General features: G+C 36.1%; 1 protein-coding gene across 1 annotated transcript in view; it reads left to right on the plus strand.

The window, feature by feature from the left end:
- The window catches only part of LOC133556299 (collagen alpha-1(XXVII) chain B-like), a 202,646-nt gene that overhangs the window by 16,583 nt on the left and 169,879 nt on the right, over positions 1-16,184 (plus strand). The window contains exons 4-5 of the mRNA XM_061906106.1: positions 6,335-7,545; positions 11,954-12,007. Coding sequence (XP_061762090.1) covers positions 6,335-7,545; positions 11,954-12,007 — 1,265 coding nt within the window. The remainder of the gene's footprint in view (positions 1-6,334; positions 7,546-11,953; positions 12,008-16,184) is intronic.

The raw sequence follows: 16,184 nt of genomic DNA on the forward strand, positions 1-16,184 counted from the left end.
TTTAGTATTTTTCAAGCTGTGGTCATGTGGCAAAAAAATTATGATATTTTGAGAGGTATTTATCGAATTAGGACTAAGTAGGCCTAGGTGGGAGACGCACGGCCCGCCACTAGTATTAACGGTATATTTGTCAAAGTATTTATGCTGAGTGCTTTTGACAGTTTCATAACACAGTATTAAAACGATTTTTTAAATTACCGACGACATACAATCATTTGATCAAAACAAACTCAATAGGACACAATAAACCCAAAAAAGTAAATCAAAAACTACAATTTACAACTCATTTAAATATTTTGTATTTTGCCCTCAACGTTTTCCTGTGTCCAAGGTATTATACCTTATATTTTTAAACATTAACAAAAACAACAACAAAAAAGTTTGAGAACCTCACTCCAGTATCGATCATATTGTCAGGACCTGTGGAATAGGTCAGGCTTTTTGTTGTTATTTTCCTCGGTTTTGAGTCTTTTTTTCTGAGCTCTCCTCCCTTTATGCTCTTATTGCTAGGTGCACTCATCACACACGCACTCATTTCTGTTTATTGATTAGTGTCCCCACCTGCTGCCGCCACTGATCACGCTCCATTTTATAGCCCTCTCACCATTTGCTCTACGCGACAGTTCACGTTCGTTTGGCTCTCGCTATTGCTTGTGTTTTAGCCTTAAGCTAAGTGTTGTCCTGGGCTACCCGTGTGCCTCTGAGCAGCATTTCCCTATTGAGTGTTTTCTGCCTTCTACAGTATATGGAATGAAAAGACTCTTACTTGCATCCTACTTCTACTGCATTTTGTTTTTTGCATCGTGGGAACACAACCGTCACTACAACGCGACCAGAACAAAAAACATTTGTACTAATACTACCCTCGACACCAGTGTTTAGAAAATTACTTTTAAATATGTATTAATTATAGTTAGAGGTTTTTTTGCCAAATAACATAGGCTCCAGCAACCCCCCGTGACCCCAAAAGGGACAAGCGGTAGTAAATGGATATATATATATATATATATATATATATATATATATATATATATATATATATATATATATATATATATATATATATATATATATATGAGTTGAAAGACGTTTCATGAAAGTGGAGTGTGTGTCTTTAAAACACGGTGCCCTGATCTACATTGTGTTTGTATGTGATGATAAATGGTTTGAATTTAATTCCACAAAGCTGGGCAGGAGTATAAAAACACCCACCTGTCAAAATTATCCATAATCCCCTCTCAAGAGACACTTAAACACCAAATTGTCTGCATTATATTTTCTTGATTGTATGGGTTCATGTTGTAGTTATCATCTTCAAAATACCGTGTGACAATGCCGTTCTTAAAAAAAATTGAAATAAAAAGACAGCCGTCCTCTCCAGGGACCAGTTCAGCCCGCATTTCCAGCGCTGGTCTTAATGGAGACGAATGTAACGACTGCACAAATTGCAGCAAATCAACTCGAACCCTAAACTAAGTTTGAATTGTTGGCCCCGGGCGGGGAGACTTTTGTTGACAATGACTGTGTTCCCGCCGTTTGTTTATTACCTTGGGGAAATTGGAACCCATAGCTATTTAAAAGAACATCACTCCGTGAGCAAATTTAGAGCGCCACCTTACATTTTCTCAGACAATTCAGTAGAGCCACCACCCCAAAAAAAGGCACCAAAGATTAAATACATAGACCTGGAAATGATGTATAATAGTGATAGACATAAGCCGTGGACACAGTCAAACATGTTTAATGCGTCCACATATTATAATCATTTTGCAATGCAGTCTGCTGAAAATGATAGAAAGTGCCACGCTCCACAGCAACCGACGCTTTGGTCAAAGTTGAAATTGCTACAAGACACAGTTTTAAGATATTCAACACTCAACTGCCATCTGATGGTTAAAGTGGATAGTGCCCAGCCCCCAAATTTGTCACGTTTCATGTGTCCGGTAAACAGCGACGAACAGGGCTATATAAATCCCCGTCTTACTGGAGCAGCCATTTTAGTTATGTTCCCACTTTAGTGTGGTGTTTGGCAACCCGCGGCTCTTTAGCACCGTCCTAGTGGCTCCCTGGTGCTTTTTTAATAATGTATGAAAATGGAAAAAGATGAGGGAAAATTATATTTTTGTTTTAATAGAGTTTCTGAAGGAGGACAAACATGACACAGACCTTCCTAATTGTTAAAAAGCCCACTGTTTAATATGTTTGTGTGTGTGCTTCACTGATGAGATTATTTTCCCAGCGCCGTTTTGTCCTAGTAATTTCGTCGGTGCTTGAACTCACCGTAGTTGACTGTGACGCAACAGTTTGTTTATATGCACAGCTTTCTCCGATGCTACCACAGAAATACGTGTTTTATGCCACTCTTAAGTCTCATTTGGTCCACCAAACCTTCTAAGCTGTGTGTGAATGCACAAAGGTGATCTTTGTTGATTTAATTGACTTGTTGGTCAGTGTATGACTGCAAGCTAATCGATGCTAACATGCTATATTTAGGCTAGCTGTATGTACATATTGCATCATTATGCCTCATTTGTAAGTACATTTGAGATCATTTAACTTCTTTTACTTTTACCCTCTGTGTATTTCATTTATATTTGCATGTCTCATGACACAATATCTGTATGTAATATTGGCTGCATTTCTGAAAGTTGTGTGCCATGTTGTTCCAGACCACAGCAAACGTTATACAGCTTGCAAAGATTGTAATAAATCCATTAGAAGAAGATGGCCAGTTGTGTCAATGAATTTGGACACACACATCTATACCTTTGGCCATTCTAACACAGACATTTCCAGGAGTAATCTCACCCTCTGAAAAGTTTTACTAATGTTTGCCAATGCTGTAAAAATGTGTAGAATAAATATTACATTTGAACACTTCTGTCAACAAAGATTTGTGTCAGACATTTTGATAGTAGGCTAGTATAGCTAATATAGACACTTACATCATGTGTTGTCTTTATTTTGATACTTATATAAGACTTTTAAAGTAATTTTGATAGTAGGCTAATATAGCTAATATAGACACTTAAATCAGGTGTTGTCTTCATTATAACACGTATATAAGACATTTAAAGTCATTTTGATAGTAGGCTAATATAACTAATATAGACACTTACATCATGTGTTGTCTTCATTATAACACTTATACAAGACTTTTAAAGTCGTTTTGATAGTAGGCTAATATAACTAATATAGTTAAAGTTAAAGTACCAATGATTGTCACACACATTAGGTGTGGCCAAATTATTCTCTGGATTTGATCCATCACCCTTGATCACCCCTGGGAGGTGAGGGGAGCAGTGAATAGCAGCGGTGCCCGCGCCCGCGAATCATTTTTGGTGATTTAACCCCCAATTCCAACCCTTGATGCTAAGTGCCAAGCAGGGAGATATTGGGTCCCATTTTTATAGTCTTTGCTATGACTCACCCGGGGTTTGAAGACACTTACATCATGTGTTGTCTTCATTATAACACTTATGTAAGACTTAGTCATTTTGATAGTTGGCCAATATATCTAATATAGACACTTACATCATGTGTTGTCTTCATTTTAATACTTATATAAGACTTTTTAATTTTTTGCGGCTCCAGATAGATTTGTTCTTGTGTTTTTGGTCCAATATGGCTCTTTGTACATTTTGGGTTGCCAAACTTGGATTTGTTTTGTGTGTAATCCTGTCTTTTTATGCATCCGTTTACATTAAAAATCCAATTTCTTTTGTAATGTGAGCAAAAATAGTTTGTCTGCTTTATCAGTATCATGCTTCAAACCCCGCTTCGCAAAGCTGTGCCTTACAAAATGTGCTCGCTCTCGCCATGAATTCTGACTTCCTCATTTTTGTTGATATATATTCAAAAAATAAGCACTAATTGTTGCATTCATTTTTGTCTGCAGGTTGAAGTGTGTTATACTGTATATTTTGCTCTTGACTTATTTGGTATTTATTATTATTTATTGAATTAATTTTATTTTAAGTGTCAGTATCAAATGGCTCAAGTCGGTCAAAAATGTTTATAGTTTAAATAAGGATTTTCCTAAATTTGATTTATGTCAGGCAAATTTAATATTTTCTGTTACAGACTAAAACACAATGTAAATAACGTTAATTTGAGTAACTAGTAACCTAATAAACCAGTAAATTCCTTCAGTTTTACCACTTTGAGTCATAAGAAATACTACAAAAATAACCATGTGTGTGCATTCACAGTGGTTTGATGGGGAAAATATAATTAAAAAAAAAAAATAGTACTTTAATATGGAATAGGAATGGAAATTGATAAGATTTTTGCTGTTGCGATTCCACTTTCTATTTGGTTCCTTATCGGTTGCCTTATTGATTCTTATTTTGAAAAAAAAAAAAAAAAAGTGGATTAGCCGACAACTGGGAGTTTAAGAGGCACATGTGTAGCATTTAAAAAAAATTACGTTTTTGAAAATAATTATAAGAAACTAATATTCCGTAGAAAAATTACAAAATAAAACATGGGGGAATTACACAAAAATAGGACATTTTTAAAACTTAAGATTCTTTGTCATCTCCCCAGACAACATACTAGGGTTGTCCCGATATTAATATTTTGGTACCGGTACCAAAATGTATTTTGATACTTTTCTAAATAAAAGGGGACCACAAAAATTTTTATTATTGTCTTTATTTGAACAAAAAATGTTAGGGTACATTAAACATATGTTTATTATTGTAATTTTGTCCTTATATTAAATAGTGAACATACTAGACAACTTGTGGTTTAGTAGTAAGTAAACAAACAAAGACTCCTAATTAGTCTGCTGATAGAACATATTGTGTCATTTATTTACCAATTACTTTGTCAGTATTATGAGAGACAAACTGTAAAAATTGATTATTAATCCACTTGTTCATTTACGGCTAATATCTGCTTATTTTCTGTTTAAACATGTTCTATCTACACTTCTGTTAAAATGTAATAATCACTTATTCTTCTCTTCTCTGATACTTTACATTAGTTTTGGATGATACCACACATTTAGGTATCGATCCGATACCAAGTATTTACAGGATCATACATTGGTCATATTTAAAGTCCTCATGTGTCCAGGGACTTATTTAATGACTTTATAAAGATAATATGATTTTTTTTTAAAACAAAAACATTTTGTGATGCTAAAAAATATTGATGTAAACATAGTAGTATTGACTAGATACTTGGACTTGGTATCATTAAGTGGATGTCAGGTGTGGATCCAACCATGGCATTTGTTTACATTGTGACGCCGGTGAGCTATTGTATCCTCCTATGGTGTGTAGTGTAGCATGTTTAACTATTCCTCGTTCTCCAGTGATAATGTTATTTGTAAGAAACGTACTTTATTTGTTGCCATGGAGACCGGGATTACTGATTTAGTAGTAGCTAAAACACTGCTTACTGCAGATGTCTTAAAGCACCTCTTCTTGAGGGTGTTTCAGTGTTGTGACTTCACCTTTATCTTTACTTTTTACACCAAAATGCATCCATTCTCCCTTTTCTGTCCACACTCTGTGTTTGCATGTAAGTACTCTATGGGTGTGCGCTGCCGAACATGCTCTTCTGCTCGTAAAACCAGTGACGTGACAATGCGCCATCATGTCCGATAAAAAAAAAAAAATGGGGGTTCGGGGAGCGGTACTTTTTAGAGCCGGTATAGTACCGAATATGATTCATTAGTGTCGCGGTACTATACTAGTAACGGTAACCCCTACAACCCTACAATATACTGGTAAAATTTAAGTAAGATTTAAAAGGTGGAACTAATGTGTGACAAAATGCAACCCAAGATATTTCTAGCCTTTTTTTGACATAATGTTGATGATCATGGCTTACAGTTTATAAAAACCTCAGAAAATATCAAGTTTCCAAAAACTTCAAGCCATGATGATTATAAGAAATAAAAGCTTGACATGTCTCACGTTGCACAAGTTAATATCACATATTAGTTTCCCATTTCAAGTTGACATGCTGACATGGCACAAAATTCTAAATTGTATGAATTTCCCCGGTATAATATAATCACTGAGAGAAAATCTCGTTGAAGGAAAACTCTTGAAAATCAGGAGCATTTTGGCAAATATGTGCAAGCTTTTGACCACAAACTTAGTCACTGAATCTGTCAAGCTCATCTAAATGAGAAAGCATTTATTTCAGTTGAACAAGTAATAGCGCTAACTTTATAAGCCGGGTTTGTTAGTACCCATGCTAAATAGGATAACAGTGGAGCACCGAAGCACCACACAGAACAGAAAGAGAAGATTCTTACTTGTAATATTGTGGCTGATGTTTGGTCTGACTGACTTGTCCCTCTGTGTCTCCAAAGATGTGGACATTCTCAAGCAGCTGGGTCTCACTTTGCAAAGGACAGGCAGGGGGTCCACACCGTGGAGCGCTGGATCCGTCCCTAATGGCGTCATCCCCTTCAAGTCCGGCGTCATACTCACCCCCAGGGCGCGCATCCAGGCGCCTCTGCGCACCGTCATCCCAGCATCCTACACCTCCACCACCGACCTCTCGCTGATCCTCAGTTTGTCCGTTCACCGCGTCAACACAGCCTTCCTCTTCTCAATTGTGTCCAAGACAAAGAAAGTCCAGCTTGGTGTGCAGTTTGCACCGGGCCAGGTCTTGGTTCATGTGGGCCACAGGAACTCGGTCACGTTCGACTATGACGTTCACGACGGCCGGTGGCACAGTCTGGGCTTAGAACTCCGGGGCCCGCGGGTGTCCCTGCACACATCGTGTGGGAACAAAACCCTCCATGCAGACTTGCATACTAAAAAAGTGGAGATGCTAGATCCGGAGGGTTCGTTCCTGCTAGGTAAAACCAACCACGACACGGTGCCCTTTGAAGGCGCCATCTGCCAGTTTGACGTATACCCGTCGGCAGAGGCAGCTCATAACTATTGCGAGTACATTAAGAAACAATGCAGAGAAGCCGACACATACCGGCCTGTTTTGGCACCCTTGCCGTCTCTGGTTATCGTGGATCCGAACGTAACACACCCAACTGCTCTGGCACTGACAGAGTTAACTCAAAAGCTCCTGAAACCTACTTCAATACCAGCTCAGGAATCCTTCTCTGCTCAGGACGATGCATCTATCCAATGGACACCTGATACTGCTGCGGTCAGTCCAGTGGACCGTGCAGGGTCGGAAACAGTCTTAGAGTCTCCGACTGAAACGATGCCCCTTCAGATCAGTGCCACACCACCTTCCCAGAAACAATCTTTCCAAGCAGGAAATGACACGAAGCAAAGTGATAGCAGCTCTTTTGTCGGGAAAGGATTTACGGATTTACCAGTTTCTACAAGACCACCAGAGACCAATTCCCTTTCCACATCCGACCTAGTTCAGAATGAGCACACAAAAGCTCCAAAGAAACCGGATCCAAAAGTGACTCCGGATGTCAAAACCACATCAATGACTCCCACTACCTCTGCAGCCTTAGATGACTTCCAAACTTTTGACCTGGACCCGACCTACGTCTCCCTGCTGGCGCTGCCCTCTGGGCTTAAGGGAGAACCGGGACTTCCAGTGAGTATGATGACTGCATATTACTTGTTGGAAAACTTTGTGCAAGAGTTCCCAGTACACGACTGTCAGGGTTTGTTTGATAAACGGTTATGATTAATTAGACCATTTCAAAAATGTTGGCTGCTATGTGCTAATTTCCAACTGCGACTTTGGATCACGTTCATAAACTAAGCTGCTGGCTGCTGACGTGGACTTGAACACATTGCTTAGGTTTGTTCTAAATCCGACTTTTTTAGTAATGTGCCCATCATCCACAATCCTTGTATGAGACCAGAACACACACGTCTTTCCTTTTTCCGTGTATAAAAATAAAAATCTGCTAGCATGCGGTGGCAAACAATGGAGGTCATGGGGAGTCATCTATAAAGCCCTCTAAAATAAACTCCCAAACAACGCTCTATTTTCATGCGACCCCAAAGGGAATAAGCGGTAGAAAATGGATGGATGGATGGATATATACAAACCCCGTTTCCATGTGAGTTGGGAATCTGTGTTGGATGTAAATATAAACGGAATACAATGAATTGCAACCCATATTCAATTGAATGCACTACAAAGACAAGATATTTGATATTCAAACTCATAAACTTTGTTTCTTTGCAAATAATAATTTACTTAAAATTTCATGGCTGCAACTCGTGCCAGAGTAGTTGGGAAAGGGCATGTTCACCACTGTGTTACATCACATTTTCTTTTAACAACACTCAATAAACATTTGGGAACTGAGGAAACTAATTGTTGAAGCTTTGAAAGTGGAATTCCTTACCATTCTTTCTTGATGTACAGCTGTACAACAGTCTTGTTGTCATTTTTACCCTTCATAATGCGCCACACATTTTCAATGGGAGACATGATTGGACTGCAGGCGGGCCAGGAAAGTACCCGCACTCTTTTACTACAAAGCCACGCTGTTGTAACACATGGCTTGGCATTGTTTTGCTGAAATAAGCAGGGGCGTCCATGATAACGTTGCTTGGATGACAACCTGTATGGACCATTCAGCGTTAATGGTGCCTTCACAGATGTGTAAACTACCCATGCCTTGGGCACTAATACACCCCCATACCATCACAGATGCTCGCTTTTGAACTTTGCTTCTAAAACATACCGGTTTCCTCTTTGTTCCGGAGGACACCACGTCCACAGTTTCCAAATATAATTTGAAATGTGGACTCGTCAGACCACAGAACACTTTTCCACTTTGCATCAGTCCATCTTAGATGAGCTCGGGCCCAGTGAAGCCGGTGGCGTTCCTCGGTGTTGTTGATAAATGGCATTCGCTTTGCATAGTAGAGTTTTAACTTGCATTTACAGATGTAGCGACCAACTGTAGTTACTGACAGTGATTTTCTGAAGTGTTCCTGAGCCCATGTGGTGATATCCTTTACACACTGATGTCGGTTTTTGATGCAGTACCTCCTGAGGGATCAGAGGTCTGAAATATCATCGCTTACGTGCAGTGATTTCTCCAGATTCTCTGAACCTTTTGATAATTTTACGGACGGTAGATGGTAAAATCCCTGAATTTCTTGCAATGGCTCGTTGAGAAATGTTGTTCTAAAACTGTTCGACAATTTGCTTACAAATTGGTGACGCTCGCCCCATCCATGTTTGTGAATTACTTAGCATTTCATGGAAGCTGCTTTTATACCAATCATGGCACCCACCTCTTCCCAATTAGCCTGCACACCTGTGGGATGTTCCAAATAAGAGTTTGATGAGCATTCCTCAACTTTATCAGTATTTATAGCCACCTTTCCCAACTTCTTTGTCATGTGTTGCTGGCATCAAATTCTAAAGTTAATGATTATTTGCAAAAAAAAAAATGTTTATCAGTTTTAACATGAAATATGTTGTCTTTGTAGCATATTCAACTGAATATGGGTTGAAAAGGATTTGCAAATCATTGTATTCCATTTATATTTACATCTAACACAATTTCCCAACTCATATGGAAACGGGGTTTGTATATATATATATATATATATATATATATATATATATATATGTAGTCTTTGAGATGCATATTTGTCCGTGCAGTATTAGCTGTGTCAGCATGTTTAACTGTGACACCAACACGCTTGTTCTGAGCACAAAATGCTTACAGGCACTTTCCATTGTTGAGGAGACCTTCCATGCACGAGCACGTGTTTGACCCGCCTGAGGGAAATAAATCGTTCCTGCTGCGGAAACCACAGCACTCACAAGGCTCCAACAATGAGAGCTGGAAGTCTTGCCAACCACTTTTGTGCTGAAGGTCACTTTCCTGATGGGTCACATGACTCGCTGACATCTGCGTTTACTCCGGAATTGATGCACGTCATCATGGCAACTGAAGAATGCTAATGACTATTATAAATAGAGATCATTTTCATAAAGATGCCTCCAACTTTTGTAGTGCTATCGGTCGATAATAGTGGCGGCTGCTGGTCTTGCAAAGTGAGATATTAATATTAATATATAATTATTCACCTCCATCCATTTTTCTACCGCTTATTCCCTTTGGGGTCGCGGAGGGCGCTGGTGCCTATCTCAGCTACAATCGGGCGGAAGGCGGCGTACACCCTGGACAAGTATTCACTTTATGATACTAAATATATGAATATTGATGTATAAAAGTTCACATCATGATAATAAATATATGAATATCAATGTTTAAGGATTCACCTCATGATAATAAATAATATATAAACATATTCATATATTATTCATTTTTAGGTGAACCCTTCTACATTTGACTTGGACTCAGACAAACTTTAATGATACTCAACGGAAATTGTTCCACATAATAGCTCAGTTACAAATGATGGAAAGGACAATGCAGGTATAAAATGGACTAAAAGCAATATATAATATAATGCATATTCGTAATATTTACATAGTATATGTACAGTATATATATATATATACACTGATATATTAGATTATACGATTATATCATATATACAATGTGTACATGGTAATTGTTATATATTGTATATATGATATAAACATATAATATAATACATCAGTATATTTCCTATACTGTACATATTTTATGTAAATATTATGTATATATGATATATCTAATATTGTTTTTAGTCTATTTTATACCTGCATTGTCCTTTCCATCTTTTCCATCATTTGTAACTGAGCTACTGTGTGGAACAATTTCACTTATGGATCATTAAAGTTTGTCTAAGTCTAAGTCTAATGTATAAGGGTTCACCTAATAATAAATAATATATGAACATTAAAGTATAAGGGTTAACCTCATAATAATAGATATATGAATATTATTTTTTTAGGGTTCACCAAATAGTGAATAATATATGAATATTTATGTATAAGGATTTACCTCATAATAATAAAATAATACATGAATATTAATGTTTGAAGGTTCACCTAATAATGAATAATGTATGATAATTTATGTATAAGGATTTAACTCATTATAGTGAATCATATATGAATATTAATGTATAAAGGTTCACCTCATGATAATACATAAATGAATATTATTAAGGAGTCACCTCATGATAATAAATATATGAATATTAGTGTATAAAGATTCACCTCATGACAATAAATAATATATAAATATTAATGTGTAGTGATTCACCTCATGATAGACAATTGCCTATATTTTTGATTATTATATTTATTGACGCACACTGAACAACATTTTACAATGGGTTATTTGTTTGGGGGAGAAAATAATGTTTAATTGTATCTCTGGACAGTGTATGTCAAACATATGTTTAAAAAAAAACGGCAGCTCAGATTTTACAATAAATAATAGTGTTTTTCACAGAATATTACTGTACGGTGAACAGCTGCCAGCTCAGTTGCCAGAATATTATTGTAGAAATATCGTGGTTTTACAGCATACTAGTGTACATAGTACCACTATTTTTTTTCTTGTTTACAGTAAAACTCAGGGAACTGAGGTGACAATTTTATGGGTTTTTTTACGGTGTAATACTGTAAATGGAAAAACGGTACACAATTTGCGTACTTTTACTGTACTGCAGTTTTTTTTATTGTAAAATCTAGTTTTCACGGTGTATTACAATTACAATTAAATGGAAAAACGGAACCAGGTTTTTGGGTGTTTTTTTTTTTTTATGGTAAAATTCTGGTAACTGAGCTGACAGTTTTTTGTTTGTTTTTTCACAATATTTTTGTAATTTTTACAGGGTAAACTTTCATGAATATGAATATATATATATATATAAATATATATATATATATATATATATATATATATATATACATATATATATATATATATATATATATATATATATACATATATATATATATATATATATATATATATATATATATATATATATATATATATATATATATATATATATATATAAAGACTCAAAATATATCTTTATTAATGACCGTTTCTTTCCAGGGTTTTCAAGGACTTCCAGGATTGCCAGGAAATCAAGGAAAGAGAGGACCGAGGGTGAGTGTTTTCTACCCGCCTACTTTTTTTTTCCACTTTCACTGACTTTCTCTAACCAAATTTTTTGCGTATAACTTTTGTGAACTAATTTTTTTTTTTTTTTTAGCATCAAATTATGCTGACAATTTCATTGAAAAAATGTGTTAGCGAAATGACTGTTTGAAAATTCAGTGTTTAAAAATTCAGTGTTTACAAAAAATTTGTGTATAAAAAGCCAGTACTGAAATATTTTGTATATAAAATGTTGTTTAAAAATTAATTGTACAGAGATTCAGAGTAAAAAAAAAATCAGTTTATAAAAATCCAGTGCTAAAAAATTTAGTGCTAAAAAATTGAGTGTTAAATATAGTTTAAAAAATGTAATTGTATAATAATTAAGTGCTGAAAATTTCAGTGCTGAAACAATATGTTTGAAAATGTATTCAATGTATAAAAATTCAGAGTAAGAAAAAAAGTGTAAACAAATCCAATGCTGAAAAATTCACTGGTGAAAAATAGTGCTGAAATTAGTGCTTAAAAATAGTTTAAACATCAATTGTATAACAATTCAGAGTAAAACAAAAGCAGTGTTTAATAAAACTTTGTATAAATATCCAGTGCTAAAAATGTTTGTAATAAAAAAAAAAAAATGTATACACTGAATTAATGTTTACACAGAGTAAACAAAAAACAGTGTTAAAAAAATCCAGTGCTGAAAAATGTATTGCTGAAAGATTTACTGCTAAAATTAATGCTAAAAAATGTTTATGAATGTATTTTATAGAAATTCAGAGTAAAAAAAAAATCAGTGTTTGAAAAAATCTTTGGATAAAAATCCAGTGTTAGAAAATTGAATGCTAAAAAAGTTGTGTTCAATGATAAATTATGGGTATAAAAATTTGCTGCTTCAAAAAGAATCGGCCAATGATGAGTCAAGTTTGAAGTCACATGACAATTTGAATACCTCTAACGCAAAAATTGTAAATTGGACTTTTTGCTTTTAAATTTTGTGATATGATTTTTTATGTTTATTATATGAAATGATGCTGTCCATTTCATTAAAAAAAAAATGTGTTGGCAAAATGCGTGTTTGAAAATTTTGTGTTGTAAAATATTATGTTTAAAATAATTAGTGGATACAAATCCAGTGCTGAAAAATGTTTGTTTGAAAATTAATTGTATAAAAATTAAGTGTTTAAAAAAAAAAAAAAAAAAAAAACAGGGTATACAAATCCAGTGCTGAAAAATTCAGTGTTCAAAATGTTTTGTTTGAATATTGATTGTAGAAAAATATAATGTATGAAAAAAAATGGGTATAAAAATCCAGTGCTGAAAAATTCAGTGTCAAAAAATTGTTTGAAAATTAATTAATTGTATAAAAATTCCGTGTACGAAAATTTAAAAAAAATCAGTGTTTAATCCAGTGCTGAAAAATGAGACCTAACAAAATTAGTATTGAGAAAATTGAGTGCTTAAAAATGTATTCATTTTGAATACAAAAAAAAAAAAATTGCTGAAAATTTCATTGCAAAAAAAATGTGCTGCTTCAAAAACCAAAACTCACTTCCGGTAAATTAAGACTGAACCAAGAGAGCCTGTCTAAGAACCGGCCAATGAGGGGTCACCCTTGAAGTCACATGACAATCTGAACACCTCTAATGCACATATCGTAAATTCACTGTCAACTCGAAATGTGTGGTAATTGTCACTCCTTGACAACCTCTAGACCAGTGCTGGCTATCGGGTTAATTGCCCTTGCTTTTAACTCGGTAGCTAGCAGACTCGATCTTTACTGCGGATGACCCGGTTGGGGAAAAAGGCGGGTTACACGTGGTCATAGTAGGGATGTGATGATATAGTTTCATATCTTGGCTATTGTGACCAAAAGGATCATTGCTATCACGATATTGTAGAACAGGGGTCGGGAACCTTTTTGGCTGAGAGGGCCATACCAGCCAAATATTTTAAAAAGTATTTCCGTGAGAGCCATACACCTTTTTTTTTTTTTTTTTTTTAACACTGAATACAACTATATGCGTGCATTTTTAAGAAAGACCAACAGTTTTAGAGTATAATAATTCTGTTATTCTTTTTAATAACATTGTTATTCTGAGGCTAGCCAAAAATAAATAAAATACTTTTTACCATTAATGTGACTTCTTGAACAGGTACGGTAGAAACCGGATGGATGGATGAAAATGCATGAGAATGTTTTACATTTTGAACGTTATTTTTGATACTGTGATTACCAGAGGATTTATTCATTACTTATCGTGTTAAGCAATGTCAGCTAAAATGTATCTGAGAGCCAGGTGCAGTCATCAAAAGAGCAACATCTGGCTCTAGAGCCATAGGTTCCCTACCCCTGTTGTAGATTGTGCTCAAAAAGTACACAAATATTGCAAAAATTTAAACCACATTTAAAAAATATATATATATAACAGACCATATACTTTGTAGGTCCATTAAATCAGTTAATTCGATCAGAAATAAACTTGGATTAATATTTGGTTCCTTTGATTAAATGTTTGACGATTGGAAATATTAAAATAACACACGTTGCTACATAAGTTTGGGGCGGGGTATGTCCATTGCAGTGATGGGCAGTCACAAGCTACATGTAGCTAAACTACATGTAGTTTAGCTACACGTAATTTTCCAGTAGGTTAGTCACTTTTTCAATGAGTAGCTTTTCCTGGAGCTTCGCAGGCCAATTTTTTGACCCATGTAGCGAGGTAGACTACATCAAAACAACAAGCTACAAATAGAGGAAAAAATGGAAAAAATCCAAAGACCTGGATGAACGAGAACATCCATGATGTCATTATGAGTCCCAATTGGCTAAGGTTAGGGTGAAACATTACAGACTGGCCAATCAGAGGCAAAATAAGGCGGGTCATCGAAACCAGGAAGCAAAGTCATAAAAGTCACACACCCATGTCACATGACGACAAGGGAGTCGGAGACAGAGAAACGCTTCAAGCTGACCACCCCAAAAAATAATAATTAAATAACATTAGAAAATGTCAGAGATTCTCACCCACAGATTAGATTTTTCTTTCAGTAAGGAAGACAACGTGCAGGAAACCCACAATAATGCGTGTCCTTGGTCATATTAACACAAATGTATGTGTTTAGAGAAAACAATTCCCGAAACCTTAGTTTTTAGTTGTTTACCTTGTAAACCCAAATCATAACTGCTCTCTTCATCTACGATGCAAATGTAGGAACACACATTAAAGGCAACTTCATGAAAGGTTTTACTGCACATAAACATTATTAACTCTTCCCAAACTACACTCAAGTCATTGTTGTTTTTGTTTGGACATAGATCAGGGGTCGCCAACCTTTACCACACAAAGAGCCATTTTGACCCGTTTCACAAAATAATGAAGACAATGGGAGCCGCAACCGTTCTCACGAATATCTGCCGATGGTCATCCAGATAACAATAATAAGGGCGTGCTATGAAGCCATTGCCTTTGACGCCTTCTACAACATGTACAAACAGCTTGCCAGTCCAGCAACATCTTCTAAGTGGCTTCCGCAGATACATGTACGAGATTGCAAGGCATACTGGGTGATACAGGTTACACTGAAGGTTGTGATACAAACAACTTTAACACGCTTACTAATATGCGCCACACTGTGAACCCACACCAAACAAGAATGACAAACACATTTCGGGAGAACATCCTCATAGTAAGACAACATATACGCAACACAACAAATACCCAGAATCCTTTGCATCCATGACTATTTCTGACTGTATTATACACCCCGCTAACACCAAACCCCACCCCCCCATGCCCCCTCCGTGCGTCGGTTGAGGTGGGCGGGGTTGGTGGCGCGGGGTCAGGAAGAGTCATGGATGCAAAGGATTCTGGGTATTTGTTGTGTTGCGTTTATGTTGTGTTACTGTGAGGATGTTTTCCCGAAATGTGTTCGTCATTCTTGTTTGGTGTGGGTTCACAGTGTGGTGCATATTAGTAAGAGTGTTAAAGTTGTTTATATCACAACCTTCAGTGTAACCACTTGCAATATCGTACATGTGACGATAGAAGCAGTGAAATGCATGCGTCCGGTTGGCACGCAGGTAACATTGCGTAAAGGCGGACGCGATGACATGTTGTAGAGGACATTAAAAGTAAAGCCATCACAGCACGTCCTAAATGCTGTAGTCCGGTGATGTCCGGGA

Source organism: Nerophis ophidion, linkage group LG07, assembly GCF_033978795.1.
Source record: "Nerophis ophidion isolate RoL-2023_Sa linkage group LG07, RoL_Noph_v1.0, whole genome shotgun sequence".
Classification (NCBI taxonomy): domain Eukaryota; kingdom Metazoa; phylum Chordata; class Actinopteri; order Syngnathiformes; family Syngnathidae; genus Nerophis; species Nerophis ophidion.